At 50.6% G+C, this 24,716-nt stretch overlaps 3 protein-coding genes and 2 long non-coding RNA genes across 11 annotated transcripts in view; 2 read left to right on the top strand and 3 right to left on the bottom strand.

The window, feature by feature from the left end:
- The window catches only part of FAM13B (family with sequence similarity 13 member B), a 39,994-nt gene extending 38,947 nt beyond the window's left edge, over window positions 1–1,047 (bottom strand). For all 4 annotated transcript variants that reach the window (XM_015875675.3, XM_015875678.3, XM_015875677.3 and 1 more), the window contains exon 1: window positions 756–1,047. The gene's annotated coding sequence lies outside the window, so the exon portion shown is untranslated. The remainder of the gene's footprint in view (window positions 1–755) is intronic.
- LOC107320133 (thymosin beta-12-like) lies at window positions 913–7,774 on the top strand. Of its 4 annotated transcripts, none has more exons than XM_015875697.2 (3): window positions 913–1,052; window positions 6,474–6,581; window positions 7,447–7,774. In XM_015875697.2, exons 2-3 carry the CDS (start codon window positions 6,482–6,484, stop codon window positions 7,482–7,484), a joined length of 138 nt encoding a protein of 45 aa, XP_015731183.1. In that variant the 5' UTR covers window positions 913–1,052; window positions 6,474–6,481; the 3' UTR covers window positions 7,485–7,774. The 4 variants fall into 4 exon arrangements, with proteins under 4 accessions (XP_015731183.1, XP_015731184.1, XP_085388216.1 ...); XM_015875698.3 differs by lacking the exon at window positions 913–1,052 and adding an exon at window positions 5,575–5,613; XM_085532090.1 differs by lacking the exon at window positions 913–1,052 and adding an exon at window positions 5,575–5,716.
- LOC107320134 (uncharacterized) lies at window positions 2,977–8,122 on the bottom strand. The gene is made up of 3 exons (XR_004308926.2): window positions 8,009–8,122; window positions 6,820–6,886; window positions 2,977–3,112 (listed from the first exon to the last, which is right to left on the bottom strand). It is a non-coding gene; the product is annotated as an uncharacterized LOC107320134 (long non-coding RNA).
- Window positions 8,123–16,616: 8,494 nt separating this feature from the next.
- Window positions 16,617–20,200, top strand: WNT8A (Wnt family member 8A). The gene is given in 7 exon segments (XM_085532078.1): window positions 16,617–16,855; window positions 16,934–16,967; window positions 17,168–17,306; window positions 18,132–18,257; window positions 18,302–18,378; window positions 18,380–18,544; window positions 19,497–20,200. Coding segments are annotated over 7 exon segments (1,341 nt in total). The 3' UTR covers window positions 20,058–20,200.
- LOC107320096 (uncharacterized) lies at window positions 16,834–18,962 on the bottom strand. The gene is made up of 3 exons (XR_004308881.2): window positions 18,824–18,962; window positions 17,999–18,517; window positions 16,834–16,962 (listed from the first exon to the last, which is right to left on the bottom strand). It is a non-coding gene; the product is annotated as an uncharacterized LOC107320096 (long non-coding RNA).
- Window positions 20,201–24,716: the final 4,516 nt, after the last annotated feature.

Raw genomic sequence — 24,716 nt, 5'->3', positions numbered from 1 at the left:
AGTTTTCATTCTCAAATGGGGAAAGGCTGGAGATGAGACATCTGGTGGTTGTGACTTTCTTCCTTCTTTACCTCGTCTCTGCCTTGAGCCTGACAGTGGTTCCTTGCACAGAAGGCCCCCAGGAAAACCTCACTGTGTATTTCCAGTGCTTGAGAGGAGCTTACAAGCAGGAGAAGGAGTGACTTTACATGGTCTGATAGTGCGAGGAGAGAGGAGGACGGTCATAGGAAGAAACTCTTTACTCAGACAGCAGCAAGGTGCAGGCACTGATGCCCAGAGAGTGCAGCGCCCCACCTCTAGATGTGCCCAAAGCCAGGCTCAATTAGGCCTGGTAGGAGACAACTGGATAGGCTTTATGTGCCCTCTGACCCCTTGGGTGAGAGGGACTCTACGATTTAAGGAGGCAAACAGACCAAGGAGTTCAAGAGCAAACCAGCTCCGGTCAGAAGCTGCAGCACCTGAATGGAAGGAGTCCCCAGCACAGGAGCAGCCCACGGGAGCAGCCCCACGGAACAATGGAACCCGTATCACGGCTCCAGCCGCGCTCCATAACGAGGGACCCCCCGCCCCCCGCCCGGTTGTGGTCCTCCTTTGCCAGCTGCCCGCGGGCGGTTCCCGCAGCCGCTCGGTCACATCATGTCCGCTCCGTGCCCGTCACGTCGGTGAATCCCGCACCGACTCACAGCGGGTCCCACCCGGCGGCTCAGCCTCGACCCCCGTTCCCCGTTCCGCGCATGCGCCCCTCGTCCCCTCACCGTTGCCGGGTGACTCGCCGTCCCCGCCGGCCTCACACAGCGGCAGGTTCCTCCGCCTCTTCCCACCCCGCGGGCCTCTTGTCGCCGCTCCGCTCTGCTCGCGGGCCTCGTCCGCTTCTCCTCCTCCTCCCTCCTCTCTCTGTCTCCCTCCTCCTCCGTCCGTCCCGGTCTCCACGCTGCCGCCCCGAGCTCCGTCCGTCCGCACAGCGGCTCGGTCGCACGAGCAGCGGCTCCGCCAGCGGGGGGGGAACCAACGGTAGCGGCGGCGGCTGCCGGAAGTGACGCCGTGACTGACAGGTGCGGCGCGCGCCCCCTCCCGCGGGGTCACGTGGTGCGGGGCGGGGCGGTGGGGGGGTAACGGGGGGCAACGAAGACCCTCATTTACAGCGCGGTATCGCTATCGTGCTGTTCTAGGCCGTGATCGCATGGAAGGCACGGAAATGTGATGCACAGCACAGACATCATCTGCTGTAATGACTTCATGTCATACCCAACTGCTTTTACTTGGGGAAAATCACCCCCGCCTCAGCAAACTGTTTGCTTTTGGGTTTAATTGCCTGTCTGCAAACAGAGCGTTTGATATAATATACAGGTTGGGTTTTAAATGGCCATTGATACAATATACAGACAGGTTGGGCCTTAAATAGCCATTGATACGATATACCGACAGGTTGGGTCTGAAATGGCCATTGATACAGCCTACAGATAGGTTGGGCCTTAAATGGACCCTGTTGACATCATGCAACACATTGACCAAAGAGGGTCCTTGGAACAGCCAAGGATTAACAAACAGCAACGCTTCCCAGCTGGTTGCTCTGCAGAATCCTTCCCTTTGCTGTGTGTTTATTCCAGAAATGGAGCCATGTCAAACGTTTCTACTTGGTTTTCTACCAGAGTTTTGTCATTACAGCATAAGGGTGGTTGTTTCTCCTTTGTATGTTTGGAAGGTCTGTCTTTAAAGCAGAGATCTGGGGATATAGGGCTAGTGTGGCTCCTGAGGCTTGCTCACGTTTTAATTGCATGGCTGCAGACTTAACAGGACAGAATTCATCCCTCCTTGAAATTCAAGACATTGAAAGGTTCTCAGTTCCACTTCCTTCCTTCTGTTCTCCTTCCCACCCCCATCTGTAGACAGCTGAGTTATTTGAATTTTATGCAACCTTACATTCATCCAAAGGGAAATCTCATTCAGTGTAAGCAGCAGAGAAGAAGAAATTACACTATTGCACATTTTCATTTCTTCAGTTCCCATTTGCTTTTCTTTTTATTCTCCAGTTTGGGCAGCAGGCTGACAAACTCATGCCCTGAAGCGAGCTTCCACTCCAAAGTGAACTTGAATTAAAGCTTGAATGTCCCCATCCCCTTTAAATCCCTGCACTTAGAACCTGCAAGGATCCGCACTTGAGCTGTGGTGCTCCTACTTCGAGCCATGTAGCTGCAGTTCAGGTTAGCACAACCTGCCCCCTGCCAGCACCATCGGTCTCTGCTGCTCCTGTGTTATTTCATGGTGTGGTCGCTCACATTCAAAGTATAATAACTGCAGAGGTGACAAACTGAGTGTACAGAGCTCGACTTAACCCTGTTAAGAAGGTAAATCCTTCACAAAGCTGCAGATGGTTTCTGGTTTTTGGTAGATACTTGCAAGGAGTGAGCCTTAAAGCAGCCACTGAAAACAGTTCAATTTGGTCCGGTCCTGGAAAAACAAAGTAGCTCTTTGCTTTGGATGCTGCAGAAGGAATATAGCCTAATATAGTTCCTTTACATCTCAGAGAAGAAAAACAGCGTTTACGTAGCATGTTACAGCATTCATTTGAGCAGGGAACAGACAGCAAATGTGGAACCTATTCATTAGCACTTTCTTAGGTAACTGTTGGCCTTGAGCACAAACTGTACTATCTCTGTGTGTAACTTACAAACAAGCTCACAGCATCGGAGAACGGTTATTGGAAGAGATGATATATGAATCCCTTCACGTAGAAATACAGTGTTTTATGCTGGAAATTCCTTGCAGAGATTTGCTAGGAGAGAAACCAGGCTGTGCTGCTCTGCTTCAGCAGCCTTCCTTCCTCAGGCAGCTGATCTCTGGCTTTTATTACCTTCTCTTTGCCTGGCTTATCAATGTGGTGCTCCAGCTGCAGATGAAAGTGCCACAGTTCATCAGAACGGTGCTTCTCCCTTTGTTTAGGGTAAAAAAGAATGAGCACTTCACCAATGGATTGTTGGATTCAATGGGCTGCTGAATTCCAGAGCGGTCAGCTGCACTGAGAAGGGCCACCTCCAAGCACAGTCCCAGTGCTCACCCATCACTTCTTTCTCTGCCCTACACCTTGCTTGTGAGATGCTCCCATTCCTAGTGTCTAGAGATAGAAATAGATATATATCAAAAATATGTTAGTAAATAGTGCATTTACTAGCATTTCTAGAGCAGTATTCATCACCATTTGCCCTATAGTACACTGTTGTGACTAATATGTCACATGCTTCTTTCCCCACCCTTTCTCTGGGAGAGAATCACATGCATGGACATTTCGTATTAATCTTTGTCCCTTAATAATGCACACATATGTCAGCACATTTTGCTAGAGAAGGCAGTACCAAAGCCAATGATGTAGTGCTGGAAGATACGGCTTTGGGTCAGCCTTTCAGAAAGCTCTGCTGCACGAATCTCCATCTGGCTAAACAAAGTTCAACCCCAGAGTCAATTTTGGAAGTCCAAAGAAAAAGAGGGAGAGAGAAAACTTCTACTCCCACTGGCTCACGTTTACTCTTCTGTCTTTTTTTTCTGCTGCAATATGGCTCCTAGCATAGACTAACTACAGAGCTAGCTGGAAAACATGGGGTTGGGAAGCACAGCCAGAGCAGAAGGACTGTCCCACATCCAGCCTGTCTTCTCCTCCCATCTGCAGCCGCCCTTAAGGCCCAGTGTTCTGGAGGAGGAAAACTGAACACCTTAGGTAACAATCAAACGTACACAGGAGGACAAGAACCAATAGTTTAAGCACCACTGATGCAGGATTACAAGAGACACTGCCAAAGAGACATCATTGCCTTCCCTACACCCCCAGGATTCATTGTCTCTTAGCCTGGGAACCTGTCTCCGTTCCCAAACATGGATATTGTTTTTGGCAGCAAGATAGAGCAAGCAGCACAAAGGGAACTGAGAAAATCCTTCCACTACGGCTGTTGTCTCCTTTCTGTTCCCCTAAGGGCAGAACCCTCTAAGTGTAGCTTACAGCTCACCCCGTCCTGCTGCCTTGCTGGAAGGTGCTTGATTCCAGGACTTGGGGTGTAGAACCCAGCCTGGCAATTCTGACCTCAAGAAATCAATCTCCTGCCTTTACCACCAAAAATACCACAGCGCTTTGAAAATGAAATCACCATCCTATTTGAGTGGGTGTGTTACTTCCAGACGGTTGTGTCAGCTCATTGGCTCAGCTACAGACTCCAATCTGCACGCCTGCTCCCCGACAAGTTCAGATGCTTTGTCCCTGTAGGTCCCACGTAGAAATAGATGCAATCTGATTCTCAGTGCCACACCCATGAGAAAGAAACCCCCCTCCTCCTGCGGTTGCCCACCTCATTTCCATGCAGCTCAGCACCTCCCCAGCTTCTCTTGAGCCAGAGGTGAGCGCTGCATCCCCAAGCAGGGGGCAGTGCAGACACAGACTGAGCCAGGCTGCACCACTTAACAGAACTTTGATCATAATGAGCTCAACCACATTGCTGCCCACAGCCCTTTAGGTGCAGACACAGCACAGACAGGTTTGCATGGTGCTGAGCTCAGCAGGACCCAGACCATCCTCGTGGAGTTTGAGCTGAGCTGTGCAGATGTTCTCATGTGAAGGTGCTCTGATCTCCTTCGCCTTGTTCATTATTTCAAGCACATCCTGGAGGAAGAGGTCCTTAATTCCTGTTCTCAGTGCACACAGATCAGACCCCAAAGCTTTCCGCTTAGGCCTTTGGAAAGTCCCACATCACTTTCCTGGATCTCTCCATCAACGGCATTTGTCTGCCCAAACATCTCACAGCTGCCCAGTGGCTCTTAGAGCTCATCTCAGTTCCCTTTAAAGTCAGCAGAGCAACCAAGGGACTCCAGCACACTATTAATGTTATCCCAGGTTGGACACCTACAGGCAGCAATAGGACATGGCTAGGGATGGCCACCTTGTTCTGTTTCCCACAGTGTCCCAGTAAAACACAGCCGAGGGCTCCCAGCCATTACAAAGGGTTTTTTAAGTCACATCGCTCAGCACCCGGAGCATGATTTCCTTCTGCGAGCAGGACGTGCAAACACAGCTTCTCACAAAGCAGGAAGGTGGGTGCTTCCCAGGGACTGCCTTGCAGTGGGAGGCACCTCCATGGGGGTTTATAGCTGCTAAACCTGAGAACAAAGGGGAGATTCTTTGTTCTTCCTCCCAGGACTCACTCCTGGCCACCAGCTCATGGATGAGCCCTGGGTGGCAGCAGTGCCACCGTCACTGTGCACAGAGCCATCTCAAGGGGTAGGATATCCCCCTGAACTCATCACCCAGAACAAAGCACCAGCCCTTAGGTGAACTCCAGACCTCAGCATTACAGCAGGAGGGCAGGAAACTCCAACACCGTCATCTTGGAAAAGGAGGAGAGAGAAAAAAAATAATAATCAATCTGTATTTTGGCAGCTTTCCGTGTTGGTTTTTCCATTTTCTGCAGAAGCAATTTGTCCTTTCACTAAATGCTGAGCAATCCCTGCACAGAACTAATCAATATTAATGGCGATGGGACCGGGGGTGGGAGGAGAGGAGGGATTAACGTGACCTTTTTAAACACGCGCTGCCTCAGACGGCCACCCGAGCAGCTGAGGAGAAGCAGCCAGACGGTAATGCCATGTGCTTTCAGTAGCTTTGCTTTGCTGTGAATATTTGCTTCTGTTGTCTCAGAGCAGAGAGGAATAGAATCAGGTTGTCTTAAGGAAGGGAAAGGTACATGCCTGCCAGCAGTCCATAGGCTGATCCATCCTTGGTAGAACCTCTGCCGAGCTCAGCAGAACAATGCATGGGACGAATTGTAGCTTGAATTCCTACTAACAGCAGGAACTGGATGAGGGATGGTTTGTCAGTGCAGTCCGTAATGCTGGTGTGCTTTGTGGGTATCTGTTATAGCAGGGTCCAACCAAACGCACTGACTCGAATATTGAGTGTGAGAGCAAACAAAGGACCCTGCAGAGCAGCCCTCCTATTGTCGGGCACAAACGCACACAGCAGTTAATCCCCCCCACTGCAGGACCGACTGAGGGCAGCGTACTCAGAATTATAGGAAAAGCCTATTAATGAAAACAAACCCATTATTGAAGCTATTTGTGCATGTTGGATTGGTGGCTTATTGCAGAATTTCTGGGTATCAGCATTCCTCAGAGCAGCAGTTCAGGTCAGGAGGTACCGGGAGTTATTCTTTGTGAATGCATTGCCTGCCTTTAGTTTTGTTTCTCTGTTCATAATTTGACTTTTAGAAACCGATGCTGAGAAACCTGTATTAAATTCTATTCATGCCTTTCCTCTTCTGCTCCGAGAGCACCCAGCTGTGGGGAACGGTCCCAGACTGAGGCGTGAGATCCGTGTTTGTTTCTGAAGAACCATTTTTACTGCATTTCTTCACTTTTACAGCAGAATTTGCCTTGCAGATGGTTGAGAGCACGGCACGAGCTAACAGAGCTGGGTGTGCTTTCCCTTTCTTTGTCAGGACCCACCATGTCTGACAAACCAGATTTTGCAGAAATCGAAACGTTTGATAAGACCAAGCTGAAGAAGACAGAAACCAGAGAGAAAAACCCATTGCCCACCAAAGAAAGTAAGTGCTTTGTGGGGCTGCTTGAACTGAGAGCAGCGAGAACGTCTGTCCGTATTGCAGCTAACGTGTAAAATGAATACTAATGAAACCCATCCCTGCTTTAAATGGGGACCAGTGCCAAAACTTGTACTAAATGTTGAGTTTCCAAAGGTAGGAGCAGCTAAAACCAATTGTGCCTTTTGTCTGGGAGTAATCTGATGGTATTGACCCTGCTAAAAGCAAAGGTAATGGGACATACCTGCACAGATGCTCAGGAGGGGAGGCAGCATCCTGGGTGGGGCTGGCCCTGGTTTGGCACATCAGAGCTGTGGGGATAAAGAAACAGCATAAGCCCATCACTGCCTTCATCAAACAGAACCTCACCCCCCAGCACAGGGCTGCAGTCCCAGGCTTTTTCCTTCCCCCACGCCTGTGCTGTACCAGGAGCCAGGTGCTGGCTGCAGTTCCCATTTGGTTTTGGGTGTGAAAACAGCACTTCCCTGCTCTTGAATTCTTCTTTGGCAGCAGCCTCTCTCAGAAGAGCACCCCTGACCATAAAGGGAGCCATTACATTCATATTCTATCAGATGGTTTCTACTTGGGGTGCGTCAGTGCTGGCAGCCATGGGGACACACCATTCCCCCAACAAGAAACCCATTCTGCCCCTGGCTTGTCGTCCCTGCTGATGTTCTGTCTGTCCTACAAGAGGAAGATGCAACATCACAAACTGCACCTCAGTATCAAGGCAGACACAGGAATATGTCAGAATATTGGGGCGATCAAACCCAGTGGGGATTTGCCACCCCTCAGCCACAGCGACCTGCGTTGCCCCCAACCCTTGCAGTGCTCATTGACAGTGGTTTTCTCCTCTGTGTTTTTCTGGCAGCTATCGAACAAGAGAAGCAAAGTGAGAGCGTGTCCTGAGCATCACAGAGAGGATGCGACTGCTGCTTCTTCAGTGGAGTCTGGGCTTCTGTGTTGGGTTTTGTTCTGTTCTGTTCCCCCTCCCTGCCACCTTCCCCTTAGTGCTCCTTATCCATTTCATTGAGCAAACACTCCTGTCATGTTACTGGGAAGAAGTCTGTTCTGTATTTGTTGAAGATGTTCTGTATTCTTAAAATGAAAAGTCAAACTTCTGTACCACCCCCATCACTTGCAAAAAAAACAAAGAAAATACAACCACCAACTGCATAAAAATGTTTTCCTAAGCCTCACCATGAACAAGTTTCTTCCATCCAGCTGTGTTTGAGACTTTACAAATAGGAGTTGCTGTGAAAATCCTACCACAAAGGTGGGTGTGACTGAGGGCAGCAGCTTTGCTCTGCCTGTGCAGGGGATGTGCTGAGCCAATGGTGTGATGGCATCTGCCTTCATCTGACGGCACTGACTGCACGAGAGCATTTCAGGGGAGCTCCAAGGAGCAAATCTCACATTCTAACAGCTCTTACCTTTGGAGAAGGGTGTGAATAAGACAGGAAGCTGTCAGCCTGTTTCAGTCCTATCCAGCAGCAGGTTGGAGGTCTCTAAGACAAGCTGATGGCTGGGCTGAGGAAAGACACCCATTAGGAGCTCAGGTGGGAATGGCTGCAGCTCTCTCACCAGCATTCTGCCCTTGTTAACCCATTCAGATCCAATCAGCCTTGGTACAGCCCTTTGCCCACCTGATACCAAACAATGGGAATGCTGGAAGGACTCTGGGGCAGGAAAGAAAATGAATTCATTATAAAATTATTATTGTATCAATTTTCTGGGATGTGAGACACCTCAGGCAGCAAATTGGTGTGTAACAAACCTTCAGAGCAGGCAAGGTATCCTTAAGTCTTCATTACTGGTGGTGCAGAAACACTCTCTCTGGGTTGGTGAGAGCTCAGCAGAAGTCTGCTCCGGTCCCATTCTGTTCTCAGTTACATGCTATCATGTTTGCTCTGGAATTAATTTGCAGTCATATCAGGGGAATACATGATTAATTTGTGCAGATATGCTGCTGCCACCAGGGCTGCAGCCTGGTCCTACCTGCACAGGGAAAGGGGATAACTGAGTGTGTATCCCCTCAGCAGGGACACTGCACTTGCAGCTGGGGGACGTGCAGCTGACCTACAGGCTCCAGGGAACAGGAATGAATGGTTGATGCAGAAGGGTCTCATCACTCAGGAGCTGTTTGACAGCTGACACTGAAAGTGATGTACAGGACCTGTAATTAAACAAAAAGAGCATAGCCACAAAATGGGCAACTTTCCCTAGTAATGAAAGGTAAATGGTGACCAAGGGGAACGTGTTACATGCACGGCTGGTGACTTCAGAGCTGGGGGGGGGGCTGTGCTTCCACCCAAGGGCTGGGAGCTTGGCTTTGGCCAAATATCTGCTGTGACGGCAGCCCCGTGGTGGAGGAGGCAGCATTCAGAGCTGATACTGAGAGAACAGCCCCAGCTGGCAGCCCACACTGCTAAGAGCATTCGGGCAGATTAACCACTGCTTTCCTGTGCAACAGCTCTGGCAACCAGCACACACCACGACCACGCTCAGCATGTGAGCCCAAAGACTAAACTTGCTTTATTTTCTTGTGCCAGAAGACAGCATTCTGCTCTGCATGACAATCTCCCTTGTTCTCTGCCAGCTTGGAGCATCTGCCAGCTCACACAGTACAATAAGTTATAAATCACCCCAAACTCTGCATACAGAGGAGCCAATGGGAAACACCCACACCCCCCCAGATCCCAAGGTCTGTGCTCTGCTCTCAGGCAGCAAGAAGGAAAACAAGGTCTGGTCAAAGCAAGAAAACAATAGAGATATTCTCCTCTTTGCTTGCCCAGAAGCCAAGGATTAACAGCACTGCTCTGAGGACAGAGCAGCCCACAGCACCAGAATCACCAGGTTTGTCCCAGCTGTTGCTGCCCCAGCCTCACTCTGCTCCCATGAGGCCTCTTCCCAGCTGAGCTATTTGTCATTAGTGCTCAGTACAGTAAACTTAAGCCTTAGCACTTTTATTAGTGTGACTTACCCATTTAGGAAGGCTTTTAGGCCAAAGGACAGCAACAGTCCAGCTCCCCAGCCCTGTGCTGCAAAGCTCTCCAAGTTACAGCAGAGCTCACAGCAGCTGCACACCACAACAGTCTCTGCAAGGTTCAAGGCCGCAGCTCACCCAGCACAGATATTGCAGGTTGGCACGTCTGGAGGCTGCTTCTTCCACCATCAGCAGCTCAGAGAGGCTTGAAGTTGAAGATGTGCAGTCACAGAACCTGAGTTTGAGGAGCCTCCTCCCTTACTACAGCATGAAGTCACTGCATCAGGAGATTAAGAGTAAAAAAGCGGAGGGCCAGGTCTGGCTCTCTGTTACCACAATCAAACAGCAATATGGCCCTTATCTGCAGGGTGGGCTGAGGGCACAGACCAGGAAGTTGATAATTACCTGAGGCCAAGACAGAGTGATGCTGATTATTGCAGTCACTGCTGTGGATGTGTTTCCTGTAACCACACTGAGCACCTCAGGTGCCCCTCAGAAACATCTTAAACTGCTCCAGACCCCCACCCACAAACAGGCTCACTGACAGCACCCACTCTTGGTGCCCAGACCTTCCCCATCTTTCTGCAGGCAGGATCTGAACTGGGACAGATCCCCCACAAATCTCACCCACCTCCAGTTGGGGGAACTTAAGGCTTGAGGCTAATTAGCTGATGGGCAACAGGCCTTTGCTGTTTGGATGCTTTACATAATGAGACAGTACCTTAGGGATCCTGCAAAGGAAAAAAAAAAAAAAAAAAGAGGCAGAAAATAAGAAAGAATCATATACAGACAAACACCAGCATTCTTGGCAATGCAGTAGAGCAGCCTTGTCCCCCTGTCAGTCACTTGTAGTTGTAGTTGTCAGTCACAGTGAGCGCTGGCTGAGCAGAGGAGAGAAGGTGCTTGATTAAACAAGGCTCATTAGGCAGGTGTTTGGTAACAGGGAAATGCAGGGAGGACAAACCCTGAACCTGTTGAGTTCCGGATTAAGCTCAGCTACAAACCACAGGGGAATCCTGATGGCTCCAGTCCCCAAATACACTTTTTCCTCCCCCAGGTGAGGTGGTTGAGGTGTGTGACAGCATAAATGCCCACACCAGACTGGAGGAGCTGCAGCTTTAGTGTGCTGCAGGTCTTGCACCCAGCACTGGGCACAGAGGAGCAGATGTTCACGTGCAGGTGTGTGATCCTGATCCGACCCCGTGTCTCTCAAGTTCACGTTTGGGCTGAGCTTTGCCTCCCCACTGTAGCTCTGTGCCAGGCCAGGCATCTCCACACACTGCTGTCATTTCAGGACAGAGCATTCAGGAAAAGCAGTTGCTGGTCCTGTAGGGCTCCAGCAGCACTGAGAAGAATGATAGAGGATTTTGGAACCAACCAACCATCTCAGGCGTCTGAAGCCAAATTCAGAGTGAAAATGTTTGCATTTGGCAACGTTGCAGCAAGCAGGGAGGGAGGAGGGAGCGATGTGGGGATGTGTGACTCCAAGTGGGTGTTTTCAAACAGCATTTTGTTTGGGGAAAATAATCCCTCTTGGTCTGCTTTGTTTCCTCGTGGTACTGGAAACAATTCTCCTTCTCAGTGGAAAGAATTGGGTTTTCCTGTTGCTGTGTCCCTGACCGGGAGGCAGCCCAGGTTGTGCAGCCACTGGAGAGGTCACCTCCAAGAGTCAAAGAAACACATGATGGGCCCCATATCACGTATTTGGTTCAGCAATAAGAATACAGGTACACATAACCCGGTCTCCGCTGCAAAACGTGCCCCGGGGCGGACCTGTGGGAAAGGCCAGTCACGGAACCCCGAGTTCTGCTCCCGGTACCGGCCGCTCTGCCGGCTGCGCACAACGGGCCGCCCCCAGGGGGAGCCCCGGCACCGCCAGGACGGATCCCGACCCCACAGCAGCGTGCGCTGAGCGCGACCCCGGGGAGAATCAGCCCCCATAGGGCTCTAACGGGGCTCCGTGAACCGCTGGGCAGCTTCGAACCTTAAAGCTGCTTTAGTAAGGCCAGAGAGCCTGCCCCGGGTCTTTGCCTCGCTCAGGTAATGCTGGAACATCTTTTCCTACCTGTCACAATACGTGCACGGCACCAGCTTCACCTGCAGGCTGACTGAAGCCTCTCTATGAGGATGCTGTCAGTGCTCCTGGAAAAGCAGCAGCAGAAACAAAGCTCTCTGCCCACCGGGCTCTTCCCAGCAAGACTCAGAGCTCTTAATACTTCTTTCCACCCCAGTTCTGTGCGCTCCTCTGCCTGGAGTGGGGCTGCAATGAAAATGAAGGTCAGCCTTAAGAAAATATTCACGGCTCAAATCACTGCACCCCTCTGTGACGCTGAAAACTGCCCCCGTTTGCTGCACAGCTGCACAGCTCCAGCTCCACACCACGTATCTGGGTATCTGGGCTCAGGGCTTCCCCAGGACACAGAGTGGGTCAGGGCAGGAGAGGGGGCAGAGCCACAGCCATTGAGGGACACAGAGCCCGGTGGTGTGGAGAGCTGTGGAGCACCACACGAGCAATGTTATTCAGCAGTTAACTTAGCTCAAGTTCGAATGGGAGCGGTGAAGAAGGAGGTGATAATTTTCCTTCATATCAGGGTCCTGATCTCTTCCTGGCCAGGAGTTTATCTGCTGAGGAGCTGTGTTTTCAGAGTGGGAGATACCCACGTACTCAGGCCGTAACCTATCTGCTGCACTAACACTGCTTTGCATGACACTTCCTCTAACGAGGGAGAGGAAAACAAAACTCCCGGCACTGCTTTATTGTGCTGATGTGTAAACAGCCCCGTGGGCTTTGAAAGACACACCTGGAGGAGCAGACGAGGTGAGGCCCCTCGGGTCACAGAGCTGAGGGATGGCAGACTAAAGGCTGATGGAAACCCCAGTGTCTTGTCCTGCTCTGCTCTTCATGGCAGCTCAAGCAGCAGCAGGACTAAGCTGGTTGCCCAGAAGTATCTTCATCTCCTCTTAGGATGCTGCAGAGAAAGAAGCACAGAGTAGCCATGGGGGTTTAGTAACACATCCAGCTCTGTGAGGATGGGCAGGTAGACCTAACAGCCCTTCCCAGGTGGAGATGCCGAGCGAGGAGCAGCTTTGCTCTGCTGGAGGGAGATCTGGGGCCAGGAGAATGGGATTTCTGTGTACCCATGCAAGGATGCACAGCAGGGCTCTTACCCAGACTGGAATCTGCCTATAACCCCAATGCTGGGTGGCAGAGCAGCTGCCTTTGGGAGTCTGGGAATGGGTGAGGTTGTACAGACAGAGCAGAGAAGTCATTAGGGCAGGAAGGTAGCGGGAAAGGACAGACTTAAAACATGCAATGCAAAACTGGGGAGAAGGATGGGGAACAAATGCCCTTTATCTGCTTGCAAGTGAAATAAATCGCCTTTCTCCTGCCAGAAGCAACATCCCAGTGTGCTCCTGGGCTGAAGTCTCCATTGCAGAGCCCAGACTGTGCAGCCTCACACCTCCTGTGGTCCTTTAAGCACCTATAGTCTTAAGGTCCTATAGTATATTCCACGAGGTGTCTCCTTCACTAGCAGAGCCTCTTACCTTGGAGCTGCTCATTCCAGACTTCCCTGATGAAGTTCACTGCTTGCCCCACCATGCAGAGCATGAGGCTGTGTTGGGAATCAGGATTAATAACAGAAAACTGGTTGCATTGGTACAACTGAGAGGGACGAGCTGCTGCATGGAGGCAGGAGGTGGGAGCTTCTCATTTGGTCACAGCAAAGTGCAGCCTTCAACTGCACTGCTGGGCTTTTAAGCTTCTGTGTAGTGAACAGGAGCCCACTTCTAATTATGTACCAACATAGAGGTTGGTACAATCAAGAGGACTGAGCCTGCGGGGTAGGTGTGGCACCAAATCTAATTTCAGTTTCACCCGATCTTCAATTAACATTCCTTAATCAAAACATATTCGTTATTCAGGCTTGAGTCCTACAGGCTGCTCCTGCAGCTGGGAACTGCAGCACACAAAGCAGACATGAATCTATTTTCCTCACTATGGGAAACCTGATGTTGGGAAGACTGAAAAGCAAGAGCTGAGCATCCTGGGCACTCATTCAGTGCTCGGTGATGGATCATTCTGGAGCAAAACAAAACACTCTCCTGGCAGGGAGACTGTGTGCAGTCCAAGGGCATGGCATCACCTTGGGGGACTGGGTGGCTTCCTGGGGAGAGCACAATAAAACGCAGCCGCTTCCGGCACTGCTGACGAGGGGGTGGCCCTCTAATTACCCAGGTGGATTTTATTGTAACGGAGCCAGCAATGCAGGATTTGACGCTAGGGGTCCAAATGTATCACCTGCCCAGGGCAATTTAGCGAGCTGTCTGTGCTTTATCTGCTGTTCTCCATGCCAGCAGTGCTCGCTCCCCTTGCTGCTCCCTGCACTCCTGACCCCCACGCAGCCCATCCGTCCCTCTTTGCATGGGCTTCTACGTGCAGCCTTGTGTCTGCCATCCTTTAAATGCCATATTCTGATGTGAATAGGGTTTCCTGAGTATACAGGGTCGCATACACTCTGTTAAAGTCTCTTGACTTGGGGCAGATACCAAAATTTTTCAGGACTCCCATCATCTCACAGCAAGCACTGTCTGTTTGGTCGCGTAGCAGGAAAATAAGAAACAAAGCATCACTAGTTGATCAGTAAAGCCAAGGGGCTCTGGCTGACACCCAGGACACCAATTCCCAACCAGCATTCCCTGCTCGGCTGTTTGCAGCAGTGAGGAGCCTCTGCCGGTCCCACCGACCCCACAGCTCAGGGCTGCAAGGACTGTCGGCCGCTGCTTTTCTGCACCACCAGGTAAACTAAGCAGAAATTTTGCTTTCAGATTTTTTATTTTTTTTTTCCCTGTGAGTTTCTAGGGAATGGAAACACTGAAGGAAAACTCCTCCAGCATTCTGCAGATGAACTGTAGGGCTCAGTGAGCACAGGCTTGTCCCGTGGGTGATGGATGAGCCAGCACCACCCCGCAACCTGGGGAGCAAAACACTGAAATCAGCTTTGGAATAACTACAGCCCGTAAGGCTCTGCCATTTACTTTGAGATTTGATGCGCAGCAGGCTCTGTGCCTCAGTTTACCCGACCACAAAGCAGAGTTTGCTATGTTTAATCTCTCTTGCTGCAAGAGCGTTGAGCAAAGCACTTTATGAGTGCAAAATTTATCAACACAATAAGAGCAAAATCTGCTTTACCATGAGGTCTGGGTGGTGGGAATAGTCCTTCAGCAAAACCACCATCCCAGCCCATGGGTCTGAGCAGGCTGACAAATCCCCACAGCTCTCTGTTTGCTGACAACCAGCAGAAGTGACAACATTACAAGTGACTTCTAAGATCCCTGTGGCTTTAATAGGGAAAGATATATTTTAACAACCCAGGCGAATAACTGTGCGGTGCTGCCAATTGCAATGAGTGCTTGCAGCCGCACTTCACGCCCAGAGAAGCTGTTATTTTTCTGGCATTAGATAGGAGGATCATGTGCGAGCTGACATAACAGACACTCCAAAACTGTTCAGCTGTACAGGCTCTTCCAGACTAAATACCAAAAAAACCCAACCCACCAAAAAACCACCAATGTGCCCCCAGGGACAGACAGACGCAAAGCCCCAAATGACATGCGTGCATCTAGAAAACGCACAGCAGATTTCCAAGCCATATGCACAGGCTTTAATCAATGAACCTCGCTGATACATGGGAAACACTTCATTCCCAGTAATTGTCCTTTGACAGCTCTAACAAGTAGGATCTGCTCGGGATGGTAATGATTACGGTGCTGACTCACAGAGGGTTTTGCCGTGCTGGCGGCAGCGCACCAGCGTGGTGCTCACTTGGAAGGCATTTTGCATTTTGAACCAATCTGCATTTTTAATCCTCTGACTGCCAGCGGTCCTTGGTGGCTTTGCCGTGCTGATTCCCATTTCCCTCCAGCAGGGGCTGGATGGGGATGTTCCTCTCACTCAGTGCCCAGTGAGGGGAGAGAAGTGGGGGTGTCCCTGTGCTCCCTGTGATCGGGAGCTCCACGTGGGCTCTCACCGTGCTCACACACACACCACGGGCAGACCAGTGGGCACATTTGAGGCATAGTCTGCTCCTGACCCCGGTACAGCCCAAACTTCCACTTTGCAGCCCCGCAGCACATTACCTTACAGCAACAGCAGGAGCCCAAACATCAGCACCTCGATGGGGAAATGAGAGCAGCGGGACAAGGACAGCCCTGAGCAGGGTGAGCTGGCCCGGCTGGGGCTGCTCAGCCACAGGAAAACCACTCGAGAAGTTTCCATGAACAAAGTCTTGCTGCTGCTCCATTACAGCTCCCGCAGCCCTTAATGACCGTGACTATGAAGAGGCCTTTTGGTTTTCCTCTGATAAGGATTTTCCCTTCCAAGCACACGGGGATGAAGTGGAGGGGCCGAGGCAGCGCTCATGTGCACAGAGCAGCCAGAAGCCAGGGCAGACCTCGCTGCAGGGAAATCGCAACCCCCGGAAAACTGTTCCCCTAATTACAGCCTTGAAGCATGGAGCAAACCACATAAGTGATTCACACAGCGTTCCCAAGCTGCAGCCGCGTGAATTGGAGAGATTTCCAAACGCTGCCGCGACGTGCACGCTATTATCAGGATGGAAATACGGAAATTTTCATCATAAGGAGGCAAGGAGGGGAAAAAATACACCATTAAATGAATCTCTTCGAGTCAAGAAGACCCGGGAGGTGTGTCTCTGGTGGATCTGTATAGGATACAGAGCTGTGATGGCAGGGAGCAGGCTGGCAGGGCGCTGTAGAAATGCTTGGGTTTGTTATCGCAGAGCTGGGGGCCTGGCCTCTGCTTGCGAGCAGGGTGTGAAAGGGAGCAGGCAAGTGCACTTGGGGAGGGAGAAAGGGATGGAGCTGGTGTGGAGTGGAGTTAAAAGTGGCCCATTGTTAGGGAAGTTTGCTCTCCTCACATCATCACAGCTCCCAGTGACACCGCTCTGCCTTTTGAAGTGCAACATTAGGCGTTTCCTTGTCACCCATTGGCGAGGAAGCTTTTTTACCACATTAAGTCATTGGGTAGCAAATGAATGGGGGGTTTTGACTATTCAGAACTTCACCTTATAAATATCAGGGTTGCAGGTTCCTGCAGCTTTCCTGGACCCGAATATCTGGAGATACATCGCGGCACAGCGAGGCAGCCCTGCCAGGGACCTGCGGGATCAACGGAGGGAGCCAGGTCCCACGCTCTGACAGCCATGAGGAGCAGCACCTTCCTCCTCTTCTCCATCGTGGGCATCTACGGAGCTGTTCTCAATGCAGCAGCATGGTAAGATTCGGGGCATGGGAGGGGATGCTCTTGAGCCTGTGTTAAATGGTGCTGCTCATTTTCCTTTCTTTGTTTCAGGTCAGTGAACAACTTTCTGATGACAGGACCTAAGGTAATTACAACAAGCACTGTCAATAATTTAAGCGGAGCGATTTTGTTTTGCAAATGGGAAATACTGCTTTTCTAAGGAACCAGATTTCCCGGAGCATTCCAGCTCCAAGTCCTGTTGAGGCAAAGGACCCACAGCCCGCATATGTCTGTTGTCATGGATAAATGCTAAGAGACCAGGCCCTGACACTGCTCTCCATGCAGGCATACCTGACGTACTCCAGCAGCGTGGCGGCGGGCGCACAGAATGGGATGGAGGAGTGCAAGTTTCAGTTTGGATGGGAGCGCTGGAACTGCCCCGAGAGCGCCCTGCAGCTCTCCACACACAACCGCCTGCGCAGTGGTGAGTGCCTTGAAATGAGCAACCTGGTGATGAAGAGGGTTTTCTGACCCCTAAAACTCATGCTTGCTTTTCTATGTCTGCGTTAATTTTCCTAAGAAACAGTGCTAATGTTCCTTCTGTGACCCCAGGTTCTTTCTGGGTCTGTACCCTTGCTAAGCCAGAGCTCAGCCCTACCTGCAGCGCTGGTCTGTACAGCATCACAGCAAGCACTGCTATGGGCACCTCAGCTGGCAGTGGGGAAGAGAGGGGAAGGGAGAAACCCAGGATATGCTCTAGGAAACTGCCTTCAAGAGAAAGCTGTGGGTATATTTGACTGCTATCTACTTCAGCCATCCATTGTTTCACTGGACTGGAATTATATTTAACAGAATTATGGAATGTCTGAGGTTGGAAGGGGCCTGAAACATTCTGGAACTTCAACCCCCTATCACAAGCAGGGCTGTCAACTGCTTGACCAGGCTGCCCAGGGCACCCTGACTGTTAGGAAAGCCTAAAAAGAAACTGAAACAGAAGCATGGACCCAGACTGCTGTCAGTACAGATCTGACTGCTGGCTGTGCCATCCCACTGTTGCTAAGAACCTCTGTCCCATGTAGGGATGCTTGCGGAACATTGTGCCAAGCTGCTGAGGCTCTTGATGCTGAAGCCTGGAGCGACTCCAGTCAGGAGCATTTAATTTCTGTAGCACCTTACCTTTTGCACAGTCTGTTTTGTTATCCCCTTCTTGCTCCTTCTGAATGGTGACGGCTTCACAAGAGGGCTTCCTTCCCATTAAACAATGACTGGTGCGGATGTTTGTGTGTGACAGCTTTTCTCCCTTCTTCAGCTACCAGAGAGACATCCTTTGTGCACGCCATCAGCTCCGCTGGTGTTATGTACACCCTGACCAGGAACTGCAGCATGGGAGACTTCGAGAGCTGCAGCTGCGACGACTCCAGGAACGGGCGTGTAGGTAAGATGCTGACATGCATCCTGCTGTGACCGACCAGCAATGAGATGGGCTGCCATCACCTCAGCCTCACTGCAGTGCATGTCCTGGGGCAGAACTCAGCCCACTGGGGCAGCTTTGTTCTTACCATCCGTGTCTGTCTTGCAGGTGGCCGTGGCTGGGTCTGGGGAGGCTGCAGCGACAATGTGGAGTTTGGGGAGAGGATTTCCAAGCTCTTTGTGGATGCTTTAGAAACAGGACATGATACCCGTGCCCTGATCAACCTGCACAACAATGAAGTTGGGAGACTCGTAAGTCAAATATTTAAAGATATAATAGTAATTGTAGTAATACAAATAGTAATAATAATAATAATGTACATGTTGGAAACAACATCAGGCAGCATAGTAAACTGTTCTGGACCCCAACTGCTTGTGACAGTCTAGGCCTGGTAATATTTGCTTGGAAAGAAAAAACATAGTCAGAATCCAACCCTAAGCCTAAACAGGAGCTGCAGTAAGATCCATTTCCACCTCCAGCAGCTGTGTGCAGCACAGTTAACTACTAAGGCTATTAATTCAGAAACTCACCAGTTTCATGCTCACATCCATAACACAAGTACCAGCTTGCATTCCTGCGGTGGGTTTTTCCAAGCTGCTCAGCAGGGAAGCTGGCTGTGAGGATGGGCTCGATACCCATGAGGGCACAGCAGCTCAGGCCGAACTTTGTCTGTAAAAACAAGGACAGCAGCACTTAGCATACCTATCTCATAGGGTGTGTCGAGGCATAATCTCACATAGATACCAGTGATTGGGACCTTATAAATACCTGAGGGAGGTGAGTAGATAATAGCTGTGAAGTGCTCGGCCTGGAGGAGATGCACAAGAGCTCTCTGTTGTTACTCCAGTGCTTTTCACACATTCTGAAGGAGGTCTGTGCCAGGTGATGGGCTGATGTGCCAATGAGGGAGATGAGTCACAGACTGGGAAGTGCCAGGAGGGTATGACCCTGCCTCTACCCTGGCCAGAGAAGGGCTGGGGGCAACAGCTTGTGCCTGCTTGTTATCTCCATCTTTTAATTAGTGATGAGGACAGATGTTTGCCTAGAGCTGAGATAAAAGCATCAGTTTGTGTCTTGGAAGGACTTGAAATCCTGTGGCACAAGTCACGTTTGACCCATTCCTTACCATAGTAGAAGTGCCATATATTGAGATTTGAATGACAACGATCTGCTGCCTCTAACTTCTGCTCCTTTTCCTTCCAGGCTGTGAAATCCACGATGAAACGAGCCTGCAAGTGCCATGGGGTGTCAGGCAGCTGCAGTATCCAGACCTGCTGGCTCCAGCTCGCTGACTTTCGGGAGATCGGCAACTACCTGAAGATGAAATATGACCAAGCCCATAAGCTGGAGATGGACAAGAGGAGGATGAGAGCTGGCAACAGCGCTGACAGCCGCGGGGCCACTGCCGAGGCCTTCCACCACGTCCACTCCACAGAGCTCGTCTTCTTGGAGGACTCCCCCGACTACTGCACAAGGAATGCCAGCCTGGGACACCACGGCACCGAGGGCCGCGAGTGCCTACAGGCCGGCAAGAACCTCTCACAATGGGAGCGGAGGAGCTGCCGGCGGCTCTGCACAGAGTGCGGCCTCAAAGTGGAGGAGAGGAGGACAGAGGTGGTCAGCAGCTGCAACTGCAAGTTCCACTGGTGCTGCACGGTGCGATGCGAGCAGTGCCGGCAGCTGGTGGCCAAGCACTTCTGCGCCCGCCGCGATGCCACCGTCGCCAACCACACCAAGCGGCGGAACAAAGGCCACAGGAGATAGGGGGAGGCTGGCAACCATGCCTGCCAGGCGGACCTGTGGGTTTCTCCACCCGTGGCAGCCCTCACATAACTGAGCTTGGGAAGGAGCCTTGCCTGGGGAAGTCCCTTTATACCTGACAGAGGGAAGAGTTTCACCTTATTTTGGTGGGTTCCATGCATTGAACCACCGCCAGCCAAGGTCAAGCAGCGTTAGCATGAGTGGAACGGGCACCATAACCAGGGCTGGTCCTGTTGGGTTGCTCCATTTTTGTGCAGGCACCACAACCCCAGCACCCCTACCTAATCCTGCACAGGCGTTGCTTGGAAGCGCTCCTGATGGGGAAACTTGTGCACTTTCTGATGTGAGAGGGTTTTCTGAGTGCTGCTGTTTGTATTAGCACAGCTGCAGCTTTTTGAGGGCATCAATAGGTTTAAGGACTGTGTTTACATGGTTGCTTTTTAATTTTAAAACATTGTGGTTTGGTACCAGACCATCTACCCACATGGATAATAGCTTCATGTGTTCGTACCAGGTGAAAGTAATTTGTTTACAGTTTCTTTACTTTTTAGAAAACCAACATAGCAAATATGAATTAAGAACTCTTTATGCCTAATGCTGCTTATTAAGAAGCTGAATTGTTGCTTTGCACAATCTGTTTTCTCCATATATTTTCAAGGCATCCCTAAAGAGTTAGATGTCAGCCTGTATTTTGCAATAAACACCATAATGAAAACAAGTGGCTTTTTCCTTTCAGACTTCCCAGCAGAACTTCAGGTGTTAAACTGCCCATTTCTAAAGCACAGCACCTCCCAGATTCCCCATCACTAATCCAAAAAGTCACCAAGAGGCCTCTTTTATCCCAGACCTCAATGAAACTTGGCCACAGCTGTAACTCCCTACAGGATTTGCAGTGACACCCATGCTGCAGTACTCCCAACCTTCCCCTGGTGCTGACTGCTCAGGGTCTCACTGGCCAGAGCCCATTTTGAAGCTCCAGTGCCTCTGTAATTTGTCTGTAGCCTCACGTCCCCAGACATGGAGAGGCAGCCCTGCTTTGATGTGGAAAGCGTCAGCACTGCTGCAATATTCTCCCAGGCATGAGAGGAGTACTTTGAACTTAGGGCAGGGGGGAGAAAACCAGGGGCCAGCTGTGAATGTGCCTGGGGCTCAGCTCCCCTGCTGCTCCCCTGCTGCTCAGTGGGAGACCTGGAGGGACCCTCCCATTGGGCAGCCCCAGGGGTCTCAGTGCTGGGGGGGAGCAGCAGCACACACGTTGCACTCACACTTTGATGCTTTGAGTGCCATGATGCACATACATGAGCAAATACAGCCGCTGCTCAAGGTGCAAAACACACATGTTGGGAGTGGGGCCAACATGAGTTTATGTTTGCAACTGAGAGTTTCCTGAAAGGGGGAAGGGCTACAGCAACCAACCACCAAGTCTGGGGGTTTCTTTGCTGTTTCCAAAGCTCCCACAGAAAGCAAAAAGGCCACACCACCAAAGCTAAAAAAACCACAAGCACTTTTTCAAGTGCTGCCACAACAGCATCTGTTCGCAAGCCACCAGAATCTAGGTTGAACTGGAAACAATAGCAACAAGCAAAAGACCAGGAAGGAGATGTTATTCCTCTAACACAACTGCAAAGAGATGGTCCCACTGCGGAGGAGGATCACAGTTAACATCTCACTCATGTCAGGTCCCCACAAACCAGCCCCTGCTCCCCCCAGCCTGCAGTTTGCCAAGCTGGCACCTGGACCTGCTGCACTGCATTTGAATGCTGGAGATTGATTTTTCTCCCTCAAATGTATTTGCTCTTTTATTTCATTTACATTTCTGAGATTCAGACTATCTGAGGCAGCGTGATCAGATCCTATGCAAAAGCCAAAGACCACATGCAAAGCAAGGAGAGCTTGGGAGAAAGTTAAGTATCAGCCCATGAGATCCATTTCCACTTCTTCACACCATGCAGAGTGAACACTGAGTCTGACCAAGGACAGAAGACAACAGTGTGCCCTAGGGCCACACCTCGATGCATACTGCAGTCCTGGAGGAGCAGAACCCTCTCCCCCACATTCATCCCCCCCCCTGCCTGGATACAACAGCCATCACTTCTCACTACATTCCACACAAAACAATAGAGATTCCAGGTCCCGATCCATCAGGTGCTGTCAGGGAGCACCGCAAGCACTTGTTTTCTGTAACCACACACTGACTGTGAGCACGAGGGCTAAGAAGCTGCAGGCTGCCGGCCAGGCTGACCTCACCATTTCAGACACAATTCTATCACAACAGCAAAATCTCACACATCAGTTTTCAAAATAACTGATGACACACAGTAAAGTGAAGTCTTGTCAGCTGCAGGTTACAAAGTCTCAGTCTCCAACCATAACACTGCAAAGGGACTAGCGGTGTCTTTAAACCTGAACATATTGACTCCCAATTACCTGAAATCAACACAAATTTAGGGCATTGATCCCAACCACCTGTAAATTACTTCATGTTTGTGAAGAAGGGGGACTTGGCTTTAGAAATGCTTGAGGGGGATTTGATTGCTTTACCATAAGGAACATAACAATCCCAATTCCAATGAGAAAGTCAAACAACCTACTGTGGGTGCAGCACATGCTGTATGAACTCAAACCACAGTCCCAGTGCCCCCAGAGGGCTGCTGCTCAGAGCGCTGCCTGCCCACATCACCAACAAGGTGACCACCAGCAAGATGAACATCAAGCCTATTTAATTCACAACTTGATAGCAATGACATGAGAGGGAAATGGAGGCAGGAAGGCTGCATGCCAACAGGCTGCTCTGGGAAGCATGTCCAGGGTGGCTACGCTTTGGCTGAGAGCTTGCTTCCTGCTGTGGGATGCTCAGAAGCCCCATTGCCCCACTACAGCCCTCCTCTATTCAAACCCGCTTCAGCTGTTAAACTCTCTGCTGGGTGGATTAGCTTTAAATTATGCGGCCAGTGCCCTTTCATGGATTATAATTCTGTACGAGATGTTTGTGCTGTATCCTCCCCTCGTATTAAAGTGTCAGGAGTGCATGCCCAGGCCATCCATCTTGAACGCTTCCGCATGGGCTTGGCAATTCTCTGACATGAATATTATGGCTCTCAATGCCAGTCTCCATCACTCAAGCTGACAAGTGTTAGATTCTCCTCTCTTTAGTGGGGTAAGGGACCTTTTCATATGCAGTGTAGATTCCCTGTCATGCTGCATCTGGTGCAACGAAACCAGGGAGTGCCAGCAATTCCCTACAGCCTTAGAAAACAACTCACAGGTCCTTTCCGACTTGCAAAACCAACCCTTAGCATGACAAAGTTAAAGGCCCTTAATCAACCCCTGGTCAGCCTCCACTAAAGCCATTCTGTAGAGGAGGATGTAAAAGCATCCGTGTGATGCTTTCGTTGAGATTTACTAACAAACAGGCTTTCAGGGAAGGATGGGGAATTTGGTAGTCAGCTTGCCGGAACATACAGAGATTTTCATGACCAGTTAGTCACCGATTAGTAAACTAACCAACTGGTTAGTAAACCAGTTCTAACCCTAAGCAACACTTCTGTAGGTGAAGTGCTTAAAGTTAGATCCCCAGACCTCCCTCTTGGTTTTCAGAGCTGCTGTGCACACACACTCCCACAGGAGCTTCACTTCACCAACACCTTGCAGGGAGCAGGAGGAGGAAATGGCCCTCCAGGCCTGCACTGGACACTCCATATCACCAGCACAAAACTGAATCTGCTGGAGAAGAACTGCTTCCTAATTCAGTTCAGAACCTTCCTGCCAAACTCACATTACTCCAGGTCTTTGGCTGAACCCGTGCCTAATGATTTTTTCTCTCTGTTGAGCAGAAGTACTTTCTTAGTAACTTCACCCACCTTCTCATTACACAGCCCTGTGCAGTGGCTCGCAGCCAGCATAACCCAACAGAAACTTGTTAACACCTTTTCAGCCCGGTCTTATTAAAGTCAAGGTAATTAACAGCTTTGCTATTTACAAAACAAATCCTCTCAGCAACACCTGAGAAAAAGCATTACAAGTGTTTCCCAAACACTTCTCAGCTGGGGAGAATACCTACAGTACCCAACTGCAGGGGGGTGGTGCTGCAGCTGCCCTCTCTGTCAGAGGGGATGAGCCTGGGTTTGGGGAGCATTTGTGCCAGGCTCTTGGTCTGGCACAGCGGGTCTGCTGGGCAGGGTTACAGCTCAGGGAGAGAAGACACCTACGGTAAGGCAGGGTGGGAATTTGCTGCACACCTGCTGGTCCTTGCTCACTTCTGCTGCAGGCACGTGGAGGTGCATGAGAACCTCTTGTGTGTGAGGCAGGTTGCTCCCTCCAGATGTCCCCATGGGTGGCTGGAAGCAGCAGGCGACCTACCCCAGGTGTGCAACTCTGCAGTGAGCCGTGAGCTTGCTTCCAGCCACCCCTTTCCCTTTTCTAGTTCCCTTCTTTCTCCCAGGATACATCCCATGTCCTCCACTTTGTCACAGAGTGCAGTAAATCTCCCTTCTTCAAACAAGCCTGGAGGAGATGAGCTCTGTAATGGGAGATTATGGAAGAGAGACCATCAAACAAATGCAACTTACACTGTAGTTTCAGAATGAATTCCTCCTTCATCCTTTCCCCCAGACACACAGTACTTTGCTGGTGGCCTCTAGCTAATAAACAAGAAAGAGGATG

The sequence above is a fragment of the Coturnix japonica genome, unplaced genomic scaffold (genome assembly GCF_054131305.1).
Source record: "Coturnix japonica strain WE unplaced genomic scaffold, WE-NBRP24 Scf048, whole genome shotgun sequence".
Lineage (NCBI taxonomy): Eukaryota > Metazoa > Chordata > Aves > Galliformes > Phasianidae > Coturnix > Coturnix japonica.
This window is presented reverse-complemented; position numbering and strand designations above follow the sequence as displayed.